Raw genomic sequence first — 19356 nt, forward strand, 5'->3', positions numbered from 1 at the left:
AAGCTCTCCCATTCCTAGTCCAATTCGGCTTCAGGAATTGATGCTAAGGTGGATGCGACGCATCCACCTTGTCCTCCATTTCAATTTTTGCCTGCGAAGGTGGATGCGACGCATCCACCTTGTCCTCTATTTCTCAGCTTCGCATGCGATGGCGGACGCGATGGCACAACTTCACTGCTAAGGTTGCATGCAGGATGATGTTTTCCTAGGTTGGATGCGACGCATCCAACCCTTCTTCCTCTAGCTAAACCACCTTTTCTTCATATTTTGCACTCCGAACACCTTAAATCGTCACACATAACTTAATTAGTCATCAAACCAATAATTACACCATGTTGGGTGTTTTAAAGATTAAATAACATCAAAAAGTGGTTAAAGCATGGGTAAAGTAACATTAACACATATCGAAATATGCCAAACATCACTACCCCACACTTAAACCTTTGTTCGTCCTCGAACAAACCATCATATAGTAGACGAAACAAAATTAAACTCTTATCGTTCAAAGCACACTGCACCTATGACCGTGGTTATTTGCTACAATTAGGCTCTAGACTATGCATCAACACACTTCCCTTTTCTTATGCCCTTCTTTAAACATATTCGAACAAAGACAACATGCTCACAACAATCCTAACCTCAAAAACCGACTCAATGTCACAATGCACTCATGGCTTGAACAACCAACATCATAGAGAAAGGCAGTGCTTAGCCTTATGCAATTAGGGAGGCAGTGCTTAGCCTCATGCAAGAAGAAGAGACAATTCTTAGTCTCATGCAGGGAAAGGCAGTGCTTAGCCTTATCCAATTAGGGAGGCAGTGCTTAGCCTCATGCAAGAAGAGGAGACAATTCTTAGTCTCATGTAGGGAAAGGCAGTGCTTAGCTTTATGCAATTAAAGAGGCAGTGCTTAGCCTCATGCAAGAAGAGGAGACAATGCTTAGTCTCATGCAGAAAAAGGCAGTGTTTAGCCTTACGCAATTAGGGAGGCAATGCTTAGCCTCATGTAAGAAATGGAAACAATGCTTAGTCTCATGCAGGCAAAAGCAGTGCTTAGCCTCATGCAAGAAGATGAGACAATGCTTAGTCTCATGCAGGGAAAGGCAGTGCTTAGCCTTATGCAATTAGGGAGGCAATTCTTAGCCTCATGCAAGAAGAGGAGACAATGCTTAGTCTCATGCAGAGAAAGGCTATGTTTAGCCTTATGCAATTAGGGAGGCAATGCTTAGTCTCATGGAATTAGGGAGGCAATGATTATCCTCATGCAAGTAGAGGAGAATGCTTAGTCTCATGTAAAGAAGGGAGACAATGCTTAGTCTCATGAAAGGAAAGGCAACGCTTAGCCTTATGCAATTAGAGAGGCAATGCTTAGCCTCATGCAAGAAGAAGGGACAATGCTTAGTCTCATGCAGGGAAAGGCAATGCTTAGCCTTATGTAATTGGGGAGGAAATGCTTAGCCTCATGCAAGAAGAAGAGGCAATACTTAGTCTCATGCGAAGAAAGGCAATGCTTAGCCTTATGCAAGAGAACGATGAGTAATGGTGAGAAAGTAAAGTATTTCTTAGCTGGAGGTGTTTGCGCTAGGTAATTTGTCATCATGAAGGTAGTGACTTGACGTATCTATAGCTAATGTTGTTTTATCGTGTCTGCATCCAAAGAAAAATAGTGAGTTTTGTGGGGGAAGGTCGGTTCGTGCTTTTGTCTTCTTGCTCGGCCTCTGCTCCCGTTTTGGGATCCTATTCGAGTTACCTTGGGCAACATCTGGCTGTCATAGAAACAAAATTTTCAAAACATATGCAATGCATTTGATAAATATAGTCATTTGAAATGTAGTAGTATGCGACATCAAATAATTTAGATGAACCGGTGATTGTGACACATTTTAGATACATTGCGACCTCCTTGCCTTAGAATTTTTAGCCCCCCCCCCCCCTCAAAATTCTACCCTAGTTTAAATGCACACTTCTAGCAATACTTTTGGTTGTTCCGCATATGACGAAGATGGCTGAACTTGCGATCTTGCCCCAATTTCTGATCATGGGGAAAACGAAGATTTTATTAAGATGTGACCAAACCCACAGGGCTGCCTACGTATCCCCTCTTAAACGGGAATCAGGTCAAGCATAGTTTAGTTACATCAAGTGAAGAAATGTAGACAATCATAAACATAGTATCTCTTGACTACGTCTGAGTTGATAGGTTTTGGTCAAATCTCTCCGTCCATTTCTATAAGTATGAGTGCTCCTCCTGTTAATACTCGATGAACCATGTAGGGACCTTGCCAGTTGGGTGAGAACTTTCCCTTGGCTTTATCCTGATGTGGGAAGATCCGCTTTAGCACCAACTGCCCCGGTGTGAATTTCCTTGGTCTGACCTTTTTGTTGAAAGCTCTTGTCATTCTGTTTTGGTAGAGTTGACTGTGACATACTGCATTCAATCTCTTTCCATCAATGAGAGCCAGTTGTTCATAGCGGCTCTGTACCCATTCTGCATTGCTGAGCTCGACTTCTTGTATAATTCTTAAAGAAGGGATCTCTACTTCGGCAGGAATAACCGCTTCAGTACCATAAACCAATAAGTAGGGAGTTGCCCCAGTTGATGTGCGAACCGTGGTACGATACCCGAGGAGAGAAAATGGCAGTTTCTCGTGCCATTGTTTATAATAATCTACCATTTTCCTCAGTATCTTCTTGATGTTCTTGTTGGCGGCTTCTACAGCTCCGTTCATTTGCGGTCTGTATGTCATGGAGTTCCTATGCTTGATCTTGAAGGTTTCACACATGGCTTTCATCAAATCGCTGTTTAAATTGGCGACGTTGTCAGTAATGATTGACTGAATCACTATACTCATGTTGCGTTGTCTTATTACATATCACAGTCGTAGGTTCATCGGGATAGGTAATAATAATGCTGAAAAGAAAAATGTAAAAATAATAATAAATACGAAAAGCAGTAATGCATTAAAAAAAATCTTAAAAACGTCAACAAGTGTGGCTCGATGGCTCTAGCAATTATTTCAAAACAGAATACTGAAAAATGTCTCAAATGCCCAAAACTATTTTTTAAAGTAATTCATGCTAATTTTCCAGGCTACCGAGGAACTCGGCAGGCCCGGGATAGTGCAACGGTCCAGTTCTTGAGAAGATGCCAGTATGCACGAACCAACCTTTGGGAATGGGAATAATCAAAAGAAAGAAAAAGCAAAAGGTAAGCAAGTTAGTAAGGAATATTAAAAGAGTGTTTGCGATATTAAAACATGTTTCACAAAGTCATGCGGCCCTATAAGTCTCGGTATATATACAATGGCTCAGCCGTAGTAGGCTCACTCATAGGCGCTCGGCCATACTAGGCTCTATATCTCGGCCTACTGGGCTCGCTCATAGGTGCTCGACCGCAGTAGGCTTGGTATATAACTTACCATATGATCAGAGGTTGCCCAATAGGGGCCTGCCCATCGATTATAGCTCGATGGTAATAAAAATACTATAATACTGTATATAAAGGCTCTTTGCTCTCTTGACTGGAAGAAGACAATACTTAATTAAATATGAAGTTCCGATAAGGAGAATACTATAATTTATGAGACTAGGATAATGTATATAAATTCACGAGTATGAACTTCTCTTTATACCTCGTTATCAAATGCATGTAATTACGAGATCATGCCAAAATGAAGGAAGGTCTTAGCCTTAACATACCTGAGTCGACTCTCTTGAAAATCCCTCTACCACATGTCAATTGCGACAACACGTAACGGCAATATCGGAGTAGGGAAAAATCCGTATGATATTCTTGAGAAAGATTGCACCGTACTCCCTTATAATTGCAAAATCTCACGTTGCTTAAGATGCTATGAAATCATGTTGAATTTATTGAAGATGCTATAGTTCTCACGTTACCAAGTTAGAGAAGTCTTATAAGTGGGTTGAATTTGAAGATTCACGTTACTTTGAATGACTCTTAAGTTTTTGAGATGTCTTATGATGTGGGGCCCACTTTATGTGGTGGCTTAACCTCATATCCTTAATCTTTAGTCTTGCCACCTACTCAATAATGTTTTAAGAGTCATATATATTGGGGTGGCTTCCTGCCACGTTGATGTTTACCCATTCTTAACCAATTAACCACCAACACCTTAATTAATTGTTAATCTCCCACTAAAATAAACAATTACCCGATTATCCACATAATTAAGAATTATCTCAAATTACATAAAATACTACTCACTTTTAACACACCTTATAAACCTTACTATCATGGTTATGTGGTACCTTGTATAGCACTAGTCCATAAATATCGGGTATTTTAGCTCGGGTAGTATTTTATCCCAACATGTCAAACTTTGACGAAACTCTTTTTCTTCGATCCGCTTACCCTCTCACCTTCACGAATTTACTCATCACTTGTTTGAAATAGCATAATGCTTATAACCTCATAATAATCTCATTCCCGAACTTACGTCGATTTACGACGAAACTTTAACATACACCTTTGGTCGAGTTCTATAATAATGACAATTATCAGTCCAACATCGAGATGGCTCCATTAGAGGCATTGTATGGTGGGCGATGTCGTTCCCCCGTCAGTTGGTTTGAGCCCGACGAGGTGAGGTTTTATGGTACAGATTTGGTAAGGGATGCCTTAGATAAGGTAAAGCTGATTCGGGAGCTACTTCACACAGCTCAATCTAGACAAAGAGGTATGCGGATAAGAAGGTGTGTGATTTATCATTTATGGTGGGCGAGAAGGTTCTCTTGAAAGTCTCGCTAATATAGGGTATCATAAGGTTCGGAAAGAAGGGCAAGCTGAGTCCGAGGTTCATCGATCCATTCGAGGTGTTGGAGCAAAGTGGAGAGGTTACGTACAGGCTTGCTTTACCTCCCAGCCTATCGGGAGTTCATATAGTTTTCCACGTAACTATGCTCCGGAGGTACCATGCCGACTGGTTACATGTGTTAGATTACAGCACAGTTCAGCTAGATGAGAGATTGGGTTATGAGGAGGAGCCAGTTGCTATTGTTGGCAGGCAGGTCTGTCGGTTGAGGTCTAAGAAGATTTCAGTGGTAAAGGTCCAGTGGAGGGGTCAACTAGTAATTTGCGTCCTAATTTGGGGACCTCATTGTGCCCAAGGTAGACCTAAGCGACGCGTAGACTTGGAAAAAATTGATGCCATTTCATTTATGCCAAAAATGTTTACGCAATAATGATCACCATGTTGGTATATTTTTCTCCAAGTAATGCGCATAGTATGATAGCGTCCATTTGGGATTATGGAAATCCCGTCGGACTTTGGACGAGGTTCATCTTAGCAGGTTGTTACGTTAATAACGCTTCAACCCGTACTAGGTTTAGCATGATGCATGTACATTTCATGTTGGAGTAAGGTTTCTAGAATGGTCTAGACTGGTACTCTCAAGTGGACAACTAGAGAGGGAAAGGCATGGGACCGTCGACTGCACCACTGATCGACTAGTCTACTGCAAATAAGCCTTTTCGATTTAAAAAGGTAATTCTGGAAGAGCGCGGACAATCATAAAGTGCCGCTATGTTGATAATTGGCACGAGTGGAGTATGATGTGGAGCATGCAGAGATAATAACACATTGTCTAGTATTTGCATGATAAATATGTAAAAGCAGTAAATATGGTAATAAGTTAAAACATGAAAAACATAAGAAATAAAGACAAAGGAAGAAGTTAGTTCGTGGAATATATGCGAGAATGTAATAAAGCAAGTAAAGTAGTAGGGATGGGAGAGGCATGATATAGTAGTCTTTAAACAAAACGAAGAGCAGTCATAGCAAATAATGGCGAACGGGAATGGGATGTGCATGTTATAACAAATTTAAACAAATAAAGGTGGAGCAGGGAAGGCATATGCATTTATAACAAAGAAAATAATTGACATAAGCCAAGTTCATTATGGTAAGAGCCTAAGTATGATCCCCAGCAGAGTTGCCATGCTGTCGCGCCTCGTTTTCTCGCGAAAGTGGATTTCGACATTGTGACAACTCCTTTGGATGGGAGGGAGATGCTAAAAGAAGAAGAGTAGCCACCTAATGGTTTTTGAGGTGTGTTAGGGCACCTATTATGTAGATAACTCTCTTTTACTAGTCAAAGCCACCAAAGATCGGGTAAGGACTCAAATTACCTCAAGAGAAGGTGTTTGGCATTCTTCGAGGTCCACAACTATGGGTCGTGGCCGAACTTAAGATTATGTGGATTAGAAATAGGCAAGATAAACAAAGAGAGTAAGGATCAAAGAAATTTATTATAACACAATGATAAATAAGAATTACAAGGATATAACTATGACGACCTATATTAGACGGCTAAATGTATAAAGAAGGGGGGGGGGGGTACTAAGTTTTTTAGCCTAAAGGATCACCCCGTGCAACACAAATAATATTTCGCAACTCCCTTGAGGTGGGGAATTACTCATATTATTCAGCGGGCACATACTATCATCTCCTGCTACACGATTACTATGTTAAAGTTGTTTACTTAGGCGCTCTAATTCAATTCTAAGTCGTACCCTATGTGTGCACTGCACGTCCCGTATCAATGGTCCAGGAGGCATTGGACCTCTATTTAGGGTGGTTCTAGACTTTACTTAGGCTGCTCAAAATGATAAAACTAGGCGACATACAAAACAAATTGGACTTCATGTAAATACAGTTAAGGGCTCAAGTTAGCCTCCACACTTAAACAACAAATGCATGCAAAACAGGTTCTCACATTAGGTGTTAGACAATTTCGAAACTAAGGCGAATTAAAGCCATTAAGCCCTATAGACATGGTGTCTATGTGACCTTGGATTCAAACGTGCAGACAGTTTCAGATGCAAGGGGCCACTTTAAACTTATAGACATGATTTCCAAACAACTATACAGTTTAGGGGTATTTGGTATTGCATGCTGATTATTGAAACTGCAGGTTATAAGAGATTAAACCTATAGACATGATCTCTAGGTGATGCAGTAGTTAGCAGTGATAACCATTGGAAATACTCAGAATTACTCAGCTTGATCCTATGGGCATGCTTTATAATAGTGGCATGGCTAAGCAATGAAACAATGTTTGGAAAGTTCAGCAATAACACTTTAAAGCGAGTAGTAATACTCTATAGGCAGGATTTCCGACGATTAACAATTGCAGCTGATATTTTTTATACTTAGCCCCTATAGGCATGTTTTCTTGGTGAGCAGTATGATAACAATAGCAAATCAACCAATTAAAGTCCTATAGGCAGGATTTCTAGATGAAGATCAGTAGAACATAAGCTAGTATAATCCTATAGGCATGGTATCATATGAGTATGCTGCAGATATGCAAATTGAAAGAATGGTCATTGACATTTTTATTTCCTATAGGCATGCTGTCTAGCAGTAGACATATGAATAAATAAAGTACTTAATGCTTTGATAGTAGGCAAGTTGTGTGAGTGTGTGATTTTCCTAATGGCATAATTTCTACCAGTGCACATGGAAATTGAATGGCATATATATAGCATGTTGGACAATAAGTAGACCATACAAACCCTATAAGCATATTTTCTACCCTTTCATGCAAAACATTAGAGTATACCCATTTCCTCGATTTCACTAACACCCCTCAATTGTTTATTACAAAATTATTACATACCCAATGATGAATGTAATTACAACATATTATACAAGCAATAGCAGTAGGCCTATAGTAGGCCCAAAAGGAGATACCCAGTATCACCTGGGCCTTCAACAAACGCTTTCTTTACAAATAGCATGCCCAGATCCCAACAAGGGGCTATATTCATCAGCACAGACCAGAAACCATAGAGGAACTCAAACCAAACCAAACAGCCACAAATTCAACATATAACCCAAATATTGAATTACACAGAAGTCACTTAAACAACCTAGTATACAAATTCAGTATATAGGATGAGGAAAGAACTGAGTGTCAGAGACAGCTAAAATCTCAGTAGTAAAGAGAGTGGCGAAAGAACCCCAAATCCTAGTGTGTCAGAGTTCACAAGGATCTCAAATGGACCCCGAGCAGTGCTCACACTAGGGAGGTCAATGGTGAGAATCTTGGTGGCCTTGGCTTTCAGCCGGCCAAGAATGATAGATTTAGAATAGTGTAGGTAACCAATGAGAGTGAGAGAACCATGATTAAGAGACAGAATTTGGAGAGATACACTTGTATTTTAGAAAGTAGACGTAGCAAAGTTGCCTAAAACATAGAACATGCTATTTAAGAGGGTCAACAAGACTTAGAGGAAGGTTGCTATTACAGGTTTAACACTTTGCAAGAAGTAACATATTGGCAGAAAACACATTGAGGGAGTCAAAAAGAAAATCAAGTTTTCTGAGATTACAAGATTAACATACAAAAGTGCATAATACCAAATAGGTCTAAGTAGGGCACTAACTTAGAAAGTTTAAAGCTCAAGGGTCCAAATTAAGCTAAGTATCCATCACAAATCAAAAGACAGACATGTTAACTTACATGGTGAAGCAAAACAGTATCAAACACGGTAAGGAAACACAAATTAAGATAGCTACTCTAAAGTCTCAAATAATTACTAAAGGGATACGGAATCAAGTAAGCCAAAGACATGCTGAGTGACACAATAGCAGGGGAGCAAGTCACACATTACAGATGTGAGGCAGTCATTGTAGGAATTCAAAGTAGAGTGGGAAAGCAAACTCATGTCAAACAGTAATGTAGACATTTAGGTACCAATACATTAGGCTAAATGAACTTAAGAGAGTCTAAATTATTCAGGTGAAGCATATTCAAATAACATATCTCAAAAAGTGGAGATTTTAAGTAAAAGGCCAAATGCTAAAGAGATTCAGATCATAATACGAGTGCAATGCTAGTAAAGTTACACACAGAGATGTCTAAGAGCACATTTATGTCATGAAATTCAGAGGCGTGAATATGCAGGACATAAACACAGAAGAATGAAACCATAAAGCCAAGAGACTTACTAGTTATCAGTTGAATAAACAAACAAGAAAGAACAAATTCCACAGTGCTCTGAATGTCAACAGAGAGCAAGAACCCATATTCTTAGTGCGTCAGAGTTCTCAAGGGCCTCAAATCAACCCCGGACAGTGCTTGCACCAAGAAAAGTTGAAAATCGAATTCCGGTGGCATTGGCTTTCAACCGGCCATGAGTCAGAGTATAGAACAAGAGAATAAGAGAACAATAGAGTAATCACTTCGATTTTTAGTGAATCCCAGTGATTAAAAGTCTGTCTCAAAGGGGAAAGGGGAGGGGTTTATATAGTAGTAGGAATCAAGCAAACAAACAAGGAAAATAATCAATCAAACATAACTATGGAAATAAAGTACCACATGCTATCAGTAATGGAACAGGTAAAAGGAAAAGTATAAAATTTCGAACCCTAATTCGACAGAAATCAAGGAATCGACCAAAGGTGTTAGTGAATCGGCTTCATATCGCCTTGCCATGAATGTATATAGATGTAATATCGTCCAAATACCGAAGAGTAAAGCTGATCTCCCTTGATTCGTATATTGATATTTGCCAATAAATGGGGCAAATACTAAGTAATACCATAATCTTGTAAGTAATACTGAGCTAACACATAAAAGGTAAGAAAATCACAAAAGGAATCAATGATTGAGACGGATTCGAAGAAGATTGAGAGGGCGGCTAGGGTTTCGGTGGGAGGGAGGAGTGTTTGAGGGCGGCTGATGAAGAGAAAGTGGGGATTAGGGTTTGGGTGAGGCGATATAAGGAGAGTGGTGAGGAGTGTTGTGAGCCGTTGATCATTTTTGATCAACGACTGAGATTTGAGAAGAGTTGGGCGGTTTTTGGACTTGGTTGGGTCGTTTGGGCTGCTGAGGTTATTGGGCCAGGGGTCTATTTGGACCTTAATGGTCCGAAATTAATCCTAATTTTGGGCCAGATTTTTTAAAATATGAAATTAAGGGAAAATAATTTAAATAAAATATTTAAATAAATTATAAATAATGCTATTTATGCAAAGTAATAATTTAAAATAATAGTAGAATATTATAAGAATATAAGATAATATTTTGACCTTGAATAAAATGACGAATGCAATAAAATTGCAAGATACAGGCTATTATTGCAAGATTGTGCAAATGGCCTAAAAATAATAATGTAATTGTAAAAAATAGAGTAAAATATCTGAAGCAAGTATTATAGATGCAAAATAATAATTTTAGGTAATTAAGTCATCATAAAAATAATTGAAAGGAGTAATTAATAAATATTCAAGTAATTTAAATGGACAGAAAAAATTTTAAGCGATCCGGGTCCGGGGGCCCGGGCCCATGCAGAAGGCGTGCGCTATAGCACACGAATATCTGGGAATCGGGCAGAGTTCCAGTTGAGGGCCATAAAATGCCAAAAAATGAGGAACTGCCATGGCACGATGGTGACTATGGTCCCGTAGGTCATTTTTGATGGCGCAAAATTTTTTTAGGCGATCCAGGTCCGGGCCAGGCCCATGCGGAAGGCGTGGGCTATAGCACACGAAAATCTGGGAATCCGGTGGAATTCAAGTTGTATGATCGTAAAACGCCAAAAAATGATAAACGGTCATGGCTGGGTGGTGACTATGGTTCTTTACGACATTTTTGAAGGTCCGAAAAACTTTTAGGCGATTTGAGTCCGGGGGCCTGTGCCCAGGCGAAAGGCATAGCACACGAAAATTTGGGAATCAGGCGGAATTCCAATTGTTTGGCCATAAAACGCCAAAAAACGAGGAACGGTCATGGAGGGGAGGTGACTATGGTTCCTTAGGTCGTGTTTTAAGGCCCAGAAAACTTTTAGGTGATCCGGGTTTGGAGGCCCGACCCCAAACGGAAGGCGTGTGCTATAGCACATGAAATTTTAGGAATCGGGCGAAATTTTAGTTTTCTGGCTGTAAATCGCTAAAACACGAGAAACAGTTATGGTGGGGCGGTGACTATGGTTCCTTTATTCGTATTTGATGGTCCAAAAATATTTTAGGTGATCCGGGTCCGTGGGCCCAGGCCCACGCCGAAGGCGTGGGTTATAGCACACAAAAATCTGGGAATCGGGCATAATTTCAGTTTTATGGCCGCAAAACGCCAAAAAATAAGGAATGTTAATGGGGATGGTGACTATGGTTCCTTACGTCATTTTAGATTGCCTGGAAAATTTTTAGGCGATCCAGGTCCGGGGGCCTGGGTCCATGTGCAAGGCGAAGGCTATAGAACACGAAAATCTTGGAATTGGGCGGATATCTAGTTTTATGTTCGTAAAATGCCAAAAACCAAAGATTGGTCATGGTGGGACAGTGACTATGGTTCCTTAGATCATTTTTTATGGCCCCGAAAAAGTTTAGGCGATCCGGGTCAGGGAGCCCGGGCCCATCCGTAAGGCGTGTCCTATAGCACACGAAAATATGGGAATTAGGCAGAATTTCAATTTTATGGCCGTAAAAAGCCAAAAAACGAGGAACAGTCACGATAGGCAATGACTATGGTTCCTTATGTCATTTATTATGGTCCTAAAATTTTTTAGGTGATCCAGATCCGGGGGCTCGGGCCTATTCGGAAAGCGTGGGCTTTAGCACACGAAATCTAAGAATCGGGCAGAATTCTTTTATGGTCGTAGAACACCAAAAATAAGGAATGGTCATGGTGGGCGGTAACTATGGTTCCTAAGGTCATTTCGATGGCCCAAATTTTTTTAGGCGATCCGGGTCTGGGGGCCAGGCCAATGCAGAAGGCGAGGAATATAGCACACGAAAATTTGGGAATCAGACAGAAATCCAGTGTTTTGGCCGTAAAATGCCAAAAAATGAGGAATGGTCATGGCAGGGCGATGACTATGGTTTCTTAGGTCATTTTTAAAGGCTCGAAAAACTTTTAGGCGAACCGGGTCCGGAGGCCTGGGTCCATGCGGAAGGTGTGAGCTATAGCACACGAAAATCTTGGAATATGGCGGAAATCCAGTTTTATGGCCGTAAAATGCCAAAAAATGAGGAACGGTCATGGCGAGGCAGTGACTATTGTTCTTTAGGTCATTTTTGATGGCTAGGAAAATTTTTAGACGATTCGAATTAGAGGGCCCCGCGCCTATGCGGAAGGCGTTGGCTATAGCACATGAAAATCTGGGAATCGAGCAGAATCCCAGTTTTATGGCCGTAAAATGCGAAAGAATGAGGAACAATCATAGCGGAGCAGTCACTCTGGTTTCTTAAGTCATTTTTAATTGCTCGAAAAAACTTTAGGCGATCCGGGTCCCGGGCCCATGCGGAAGGCGAGGGCTATAACACACAAAAATCTGGAAATAGGGCAAAATCCCAGTTTTATGGCCGTAAAACTCCAAGAAACGAGGAACGGTCATGGCGGGGCAGTGACTATGATTCCCTAAGTCGTTTTTGATGGCCCAAATTTTTTTATATGATCCAGGTCCCGGGTCCCAAGACCATGCGGAAGGCGTGGGTTATAGCACACAAAAATGTGTGAGTTAAGCGGAATTCTAGTTTTATGGCCTTAAAATGCCAAAATATGAGGAACGGTCATGGCGGGGTGGTGACTATGGTTCCTTAGATCATTTTTGATGGCCTAGAAATTTTTTAGGCGAATCGGGTCCAGGGGCCTGGGCCGATGCGTAAGGCGTGCGCTGTAGCACAAGAAAATCTGAGAATCGAACGTAATTCAAGTTTTATGGCCGTAAAATGCCAAATAACAAGGAACAATCATGGCAGGCAGTGACTATGGTTCCTTAAGTCATTTGTTATGGTCCAAATATTTTTTAGGCGATCCGGGTCCGGGGGCCTGGGCCCATGCGGAAGGCGTGGGCTATATAGCATACGAAAATCTGAGAATCGGGTGAAATTCCAGTTTTATGGCCACAAAAATGCCAAAAAACAAGGAACAGTCATGTCGGGACGGTGACTATGGTTCCTTAGGTCGTTTTTGATGGCCCTAACAATTTTAAGGCGATCCGGGCAGGGGGCCAAGGCACATGCGGAAGGCGTGGGCACACGAAAATCTGGGAATTAGGCGAAATTTCAGTTTTATGGCCATAAAACGTCAAAATATGAGTCATGGTGGTGCGGTGACTATGGTTCTTTAGGTCGTATTTGATGGCCTAGAAATATTTTTGGCAATCCAGGTTCGGGTGCCCGGGCTCATGCGGAAGGCATGGGCGATATCACACAAAAATCAGGGAATCGGGCGTAATTCCAATTTTATGGCCGTAAAATGCCAAAAGACAAAGAACGATCATGGTGGGGTGGTGACTATGGTTCCTTAGGTTGTATTTGATATCCCAAAAAAAATTTATGCGATCCGTGTCCGGGGACCCGGGCCCATGTGGAATGTGTGGGCTATAACACATTAAAATCTAGGAATTAGGCAAAATTCCAATTTTATGGCCACAAAATGCCAAACACGAGGAACGGTCATGGCGGGGAGGTGACTACGGTTCGTTAGTTTGTTTTCGGTGGCCCGAAATATTATTTGGTGATACGGGTCCGGTGGCGGGGGCCCATGCAAAAGGCGTGAGCTAGAACAAAAAGAATCTAGGAATCGGGCGAAATTCCAGTTTTATGATTGTAACATGCCAAATAACGAGGAACGGTCACATTGAGGCAGTGACTATGGTTCCTTAGGTTATTTTTGATGGCCAGGAAAAACTTTAGGTGATTCGTGTCCGAGTGCCCGGGCCCATGCGGAAGGCGTGGGCTATAAGATACAAATATATGGTATGGTCGTAAAATAATAAAAAATGAAGAATGGTCAGGTCGGGGTGGTGACTATGATTTCTTAGGTCGTTTTTGATAGTTCGGAAAATTTTAGGCGATCAGGGTCCAGGGGCCTGGGTCAATGCGGAAGGCTCAGGCTATAGCCCACGGAAATCTGGGAATCTGGCGGAATTCCAGTTTTATGGCCACAAAATGCCAAAAAATGAGGAACGGTCATGGAATGGTAGTGACTATGGTTCCTTAGGTCATATTTGATGGCCCAAAAATATTTTAGGCGACTCGAGTCCGGGAGCAGTGTAGCCCGGGCCCATGCGGAAGGCGTGGGCTATAACACATGAAAATGTAGGAATCGGGCGGAATTCTAGTTTTATGGCCACAAAACACAATAAAATGAGGAACAGTCATGGCGGGGTGGTGACTATGGTTCCTTAGGTCGTATTTAATGGCCCGAAAAAATTTTAGGCGATCCGGGTCCGAGGGCTCGGGCCCATGCGGAAGGCGAGGGATATAGCACACGAAAATTTGGGAATCAGACATAATTCTAGTATTTTTGGCCGTAAAATGCCAAAAAAGGAGGAACGGTCATAGCAGGGCGATGACTATGGTTATTTTGGTCGTTTTTGATGGCCCGAAAAAGTTTTAGGTGATTCGGGTCCGGAGGAACGGTAGCCCGGGCCCATGCGGAAGGTGTGGGCTATAACACACGAAAATGTAGGAATCGGGCAGAATTCTAGTTTTATGGCCACAAAATGCAAAAAAATGAGGAACGGTCATGGCGGGGCGGTGACTATGGTTCCTTAGGTCGTATTTGATGCCCCGAAAAAATTTTAGGCGATCCGGGTCCGGAGGCCTGGGTCCGGGGGCCTGGGCCCATGCGGAAGGCGAGGGATATAGCACACGAAAAACTGGGAATCAGACAAAATTCCAGTTTTTTGCCCGTAAAATGCCAAACGAATGAGGAACGGTCATGGCGGGGCGATGGCAATGGTTCCTTAGGTCGTTTTGGATGGCCCAAAAAAGTTTTAGGTTATTCGGGTCCGGGGGCCTGGGACCATGTGGAAGGCGTGGGTATAGCACACGAAAATCTTGGAATCGGGCGGAATTCCAGTTTATGGCCGTAAAACATCAAAACTTGAGGAACGGTCATGGCGAGGCGGTCACTATGGTTCTTTAGATCATTTTGGATGGACAAGAAATATTTTAGACGATCCGAATCCGGGGAACCCGCGCCTATGCGGAAGGCGTTGGCTATAGCACACAAAAATTTGGGAATCGGGCGGAATCCCAGTTTTATGGACGTAAAATGCCAAACAATGAGGAACAGTCATGGCGGAGTAGTCACTATAGTTTCTTAAGTCATTTTTAATTGCCCGAAAAAACCTTAGGCGATCCGGGTGCCGGGCCCATGCGGAAGGCGTGGGCTATAGCACACGAAAATCTGGAAATAGGGCGGAATCCCAGTTTTATGCCCGTAAAACTACAAGAAACGAGGAACGGTCATGGCAGGGCGGTGACTATGGTGCCCTAAATCGTTTTTAGGGCCCAAAAAGTTTTTAGGCAATGCAGGTTTGGGGGCTTGGGTCCATGCAAAAGGCGTGGGATATAGCACACGAAATTCGGAGAATCAGGCGGAATTCTAGTTTAATGGATGTGAAACGCATAAAAATGAGGAACGGTCATGGAGGGGCAATGACTATGGTTCCTTAGGCCATTTTCTAATGGCCCGAAAAAATTTTAGGCGATCCGGGTCCAGGAGCCTGGGTCCATGCGGAAGGCGTGGGCAATAGCACACGAAAACCTATGAATCAGGCGGAAATCTAGTTTAATGGCCGTGAAACGCATAAAATGAAGAATGTTCATGGCGGGGCAGTGACTATGATTCCTTAGGTCATTTTTTATGGACAAGAAAAATTTTAGGCGATCCGGGTCCCAGGAAACGGGCCCACGCGGAAGGCGTGGGCTATAGCACATGAAAATCTGAGAATCAGGCGAAATTCCAGTTTTATGGCAATAAAACGCAACAATATGAGGAATGGACATGGCGGGGTGGTGACTATGCTTCCTTAGGTCATTTTTTATCGCCCCGAAAATTTTTAGGCGATTCGCGTCTAGTGGACGGGGACCATGCGGAAGGCCTGGGCTATAGCACACAAACATCTGTGAGTCAAGCGAAATTCTAGTTTTATGGCCGTAAAACACCAAACAATGAGGAACGGTCATGGTGGGGTGGTGACTATGGTTCCTTAAATCATTTTTGATGGCCCAGAAAATTTTTAGGCTATTCGAGTCTAGGGGCATGGGTCCATGCATAAGGCGTGCGCTATAGCACACAAAAATCTGAAAATCAAACGGAATTCAAGTTTTATGGACGTAAAATGCCAAATAACGAGGAACGGTCATGGAAGGCAGTGACTATGGTTCCTTAAGTCATTTTATATGGTCCAAAAAAATTTTAGGCGATCCGGGTCCGGGGACCCAGGCCCATGCGGAATGCGTGGGCTCTACTACACGAAAATCTAGAAATCGGGCGGAATTCCAGTTTTATCGCCGTAAAATGCCACAAAACAAGGAACGATCATGGAGGACGTTGACTATGCTTCCTTAGGTCATATTTGATGGCCCAAAAAAAATCTATGTGATCCTGGTCCGGGTGCCCGGGCCTATGAGGAATGCTTGGGCTATAGCACACAAAAATCTAGGAATCAGGTGAAATTCCAATTTTATGGCCACAAAATGCCAAAAAATGAGGAACAGTAATGGAGAGGCGGTAACTATGGTTCCTTAGGTCATTTTTGATGGCCATAGAAATTTTAAGGCGATTCGGTCGGGGCGGCAGGGCCCATGCACACGAACATCTCGCAATCAGGCGAAATTTCAGTTTTATGACCGTAAAACATCAAAAAATGAGAAACGGTCATGGCGAGGTGGTTACTATTTTTATTAGGTCGTATTTGATGGCCCAGAAACATTTTTGGTGATCCAGATCCGGGTGCCCGGGTCCATGCGGAAGGCATGGGCGATAGCATACGAAAATCTGGGAATCTAGCGGAATTCCAATATTTATGGCCGTAAAATGCAAAAGACAAGGAACAATCATGGTGGGGCGGTGACTATGGTTTCTTAGGTCGTATTTGATGGCCCGAAAAAAATCTATGCGATCCGGGTCCGGGAGCCCCAGGCGGAATGCGTGGGCTATAGTACACGGAAATCTAGGAATCAGGCAAAATTCCAGTTTTATGGCCACAAAATACCAAAAAATGAGGAACGGTCATGGCGAGGTAGTGACTATGGTTCCTTAGGTCATTTTTTATGGCCATAAAAATTTTAAGTCGATCCGGTCGGGGGGCCAGGGCCCATGCGAAAGGGAATCAGGCGAACTTTACGTTTTATGGCCGTAAAACATCAAAAAATGAGGAACAGTCATGTTGGGGTGGTGACTATGGTTATTAAGTCATATTTGATGGCCCAAAAATATTTTAGGCGATCCGGATCCGGGTGCCCGGGCCCATGCGGAAGGCATGGGGATAGCACAAGAAAATCTAGGAATCAGGCGGAATTCCAGTTTTATGGCCGTAAAATGCCAAAAGACAAGGAATGATCACGGCGGGGCAGTGACTATGGTTCCATAGGCCGTATTTTATGGCCCGAAAAAAATCTATACGATCCGGGTCCGGGGACCCGGGCCCATGCGGAATACGTGGGCTATAGCATATTAAAATCTGGGAATCAGGCAGAATTCTAGTTTTATGGCCACAAAATGCCAAATACGAGGAACGGTCATAGCAGGGTAGTGACTATGGTTCGTTAGTTCATTTTCGGTGCCCCAAAAAATTATTAGGCGATCCGTGTCCGGGGCCCATGCGAGAGGCGTGGGCTATAGAACAAAAGTATTTGAGAATCAGGCGGAATTCCAGTTTTATGGTTGTAAAATGCCAAATTCGAGCAACGGTCACAACGTGGCAGTGACTATGGTTCCTTAGGTCATTTTTTATGACCCAAAAGATTTTTAGGTGATCCGTGTCCGGATGCCCAGGCCCATGCGTAAGGCATGGGCTATAGCACATGATAATCTGGGAATCAAGCGAAATTCCTGTTTTATGGCCATAAAATGCCAAAAAGTGAGGAAAGGTCATGGCAGGGCGGTGAATATGGTTCCTTAGATAGTTTTGATGGCACGGACAATTATAGGTGATCCGGGTCCGAGGGCCTGGACCCATGCGAAAGGAGTGGGCTATAACATACGAATATATGGTATGGTCATAAAACGATAAAAAATGAGGAATGGTCATGGCGGGGTGGTGACTACGATTTCTTAGGTCATTTTTGATAGCCCGAAAACTTTTTAGGCGATCGGGGTCCAGGGGCCTGGATCACTGCGGAAGGCTCGGGCTATAGCCCGCGAAAATCTGGGAATCTGGCGAAATTCCAATTTTATGGCCATAAAATGCCAAAAAATGAGAAACGGTCATGGCGTGGCGATGACTATGGTTCCTTAGGTCATATTTGATGGCCCGAAAATGTTTTAGGCGATCCGGGTCAAGGGGCCCTAGCCTACGCGGAGAATGGGGCGGAATTGTACTTTTGTGGCTCTAAAATGCTAAAACCTGAGTAACAGACATGGATATGCGGTGACTATTATTCCTTAGGTCTTTTTTGAAGGTTCAACAATATTTTAGGTGATCTGAGTCCAGTTGTCCGAGCTTATGCAAAAGGCCTGGGCTATAACACACGAAAATTTGGTAATGAGGCAGAATTCCAGTTATATGGCTCCAAAATGCCAAATCAAGGAGCGATCATGGCGAGGCAATCACTATTGTTCCTTAGGTAATTTTTTATTGGCCGGCAAAATTTTAGGAGATCCGGTTTCGGTCACCTTGACCCTACTAAAGGCGTGGGCTATAGCACATGAAAATCTGGTAATCGTGCGAAAATTTAGTATTATGGCCCTAAAACGCCAAAACACGAGTAAAGGTCATGGCGAGGCGGTGACTATGGTTCCTTAGGTTGTATTTGATGGTCCGAAAATATTTTAGGCGACCCGGGTCCGGGAGCCCGGGCCCATGCAAATGGCGTGGGCTATAACACACGAAAATATCGGAATCGGGCAGAATTCTATTTTTATGGCCACAAAACACCAAAAAATGAGGAATGGTCATGGCAGGGTGATGACTATGGTTCCATAGGTCGTATTTGATGCCCCGAAAATTTTTTAGACGATCCGGAGGCACGGGCCCATACGGAAGGCGTGTGCTATAGCGCACAAAAATCTAAGAATCAAGCGGAATTCAAGTTTAATGGCTGTAAAATGCCAAAAGAATTTTAGGCGATCCGAGTCCGGGGGCCCGGGCCCCTGTGGAAGACGTGGGTTGTAGCAAACAAAAATTTGGGAATCAGGCAAAAATCTAGGTCTTTTTTGAAGCATCGACAATATTTTAGGCGATCTGAGTCCAGTTGTCCAGGCATATGCAGAAGGCATGGGCTAGAGCACACTAAAATTTAGGAATCGGGTGGAATTCCAATTATATGGCTGTAAAATGCCAAATCGAGGAATGATCATGGCGAGGCAGTGACTATTGTTCCTTAGGCGATCTAGGTCTGGTCACCTAGACCCCTGCTGAAGGCGTGGG

General features: G+C 42.7%; 1 protein-coding gene across 1 annotated transcript; it reads right to left on the reverse strand.

Annotated features, from left to right (window-relative positions):
• Nucleotides 1-2206: 2206 nt before the first annotated feature.
• Nucleotides 2207-2782, reverse strand: LOC138903510 (uncharacterized). The gene has a single exon (XM_070191759.1). It carries the CDS (start codon nt 2780-2782, stop codon nt 2207-2209), a length of 576 nt encoding a protein of 191 aa, XP_070047860.1.
• Nucleotides 2783-19356: the final 16574 nt, after the last annotated feature.

The sequence above is a fragment of the Nicotiana tomentosiformis genome, chromosome 12, assembly GCF_000390325.3.
Source record: "Nicotiana tomentosiformis chromosome 12, ASM39032v3, whole genome shotgun sequence".
Taxonomy (NCBI): Eukaryota; Viridiplantae; Streptophyta; class Magnoliopsida; order Solanales; family Solanaceae; genus Nicotiana; species Nicotiana tomentosiformis.

What these genes read in the sequence shown, in the direction of transcription:
- LOC138903510 (XM_070191759.1), bottom strand. Translation starts at nt 2,782, where the DNA reads ATGTGTGAAACCTTCAAGATCAAGCATAGGAACTCCATGACATACAGA.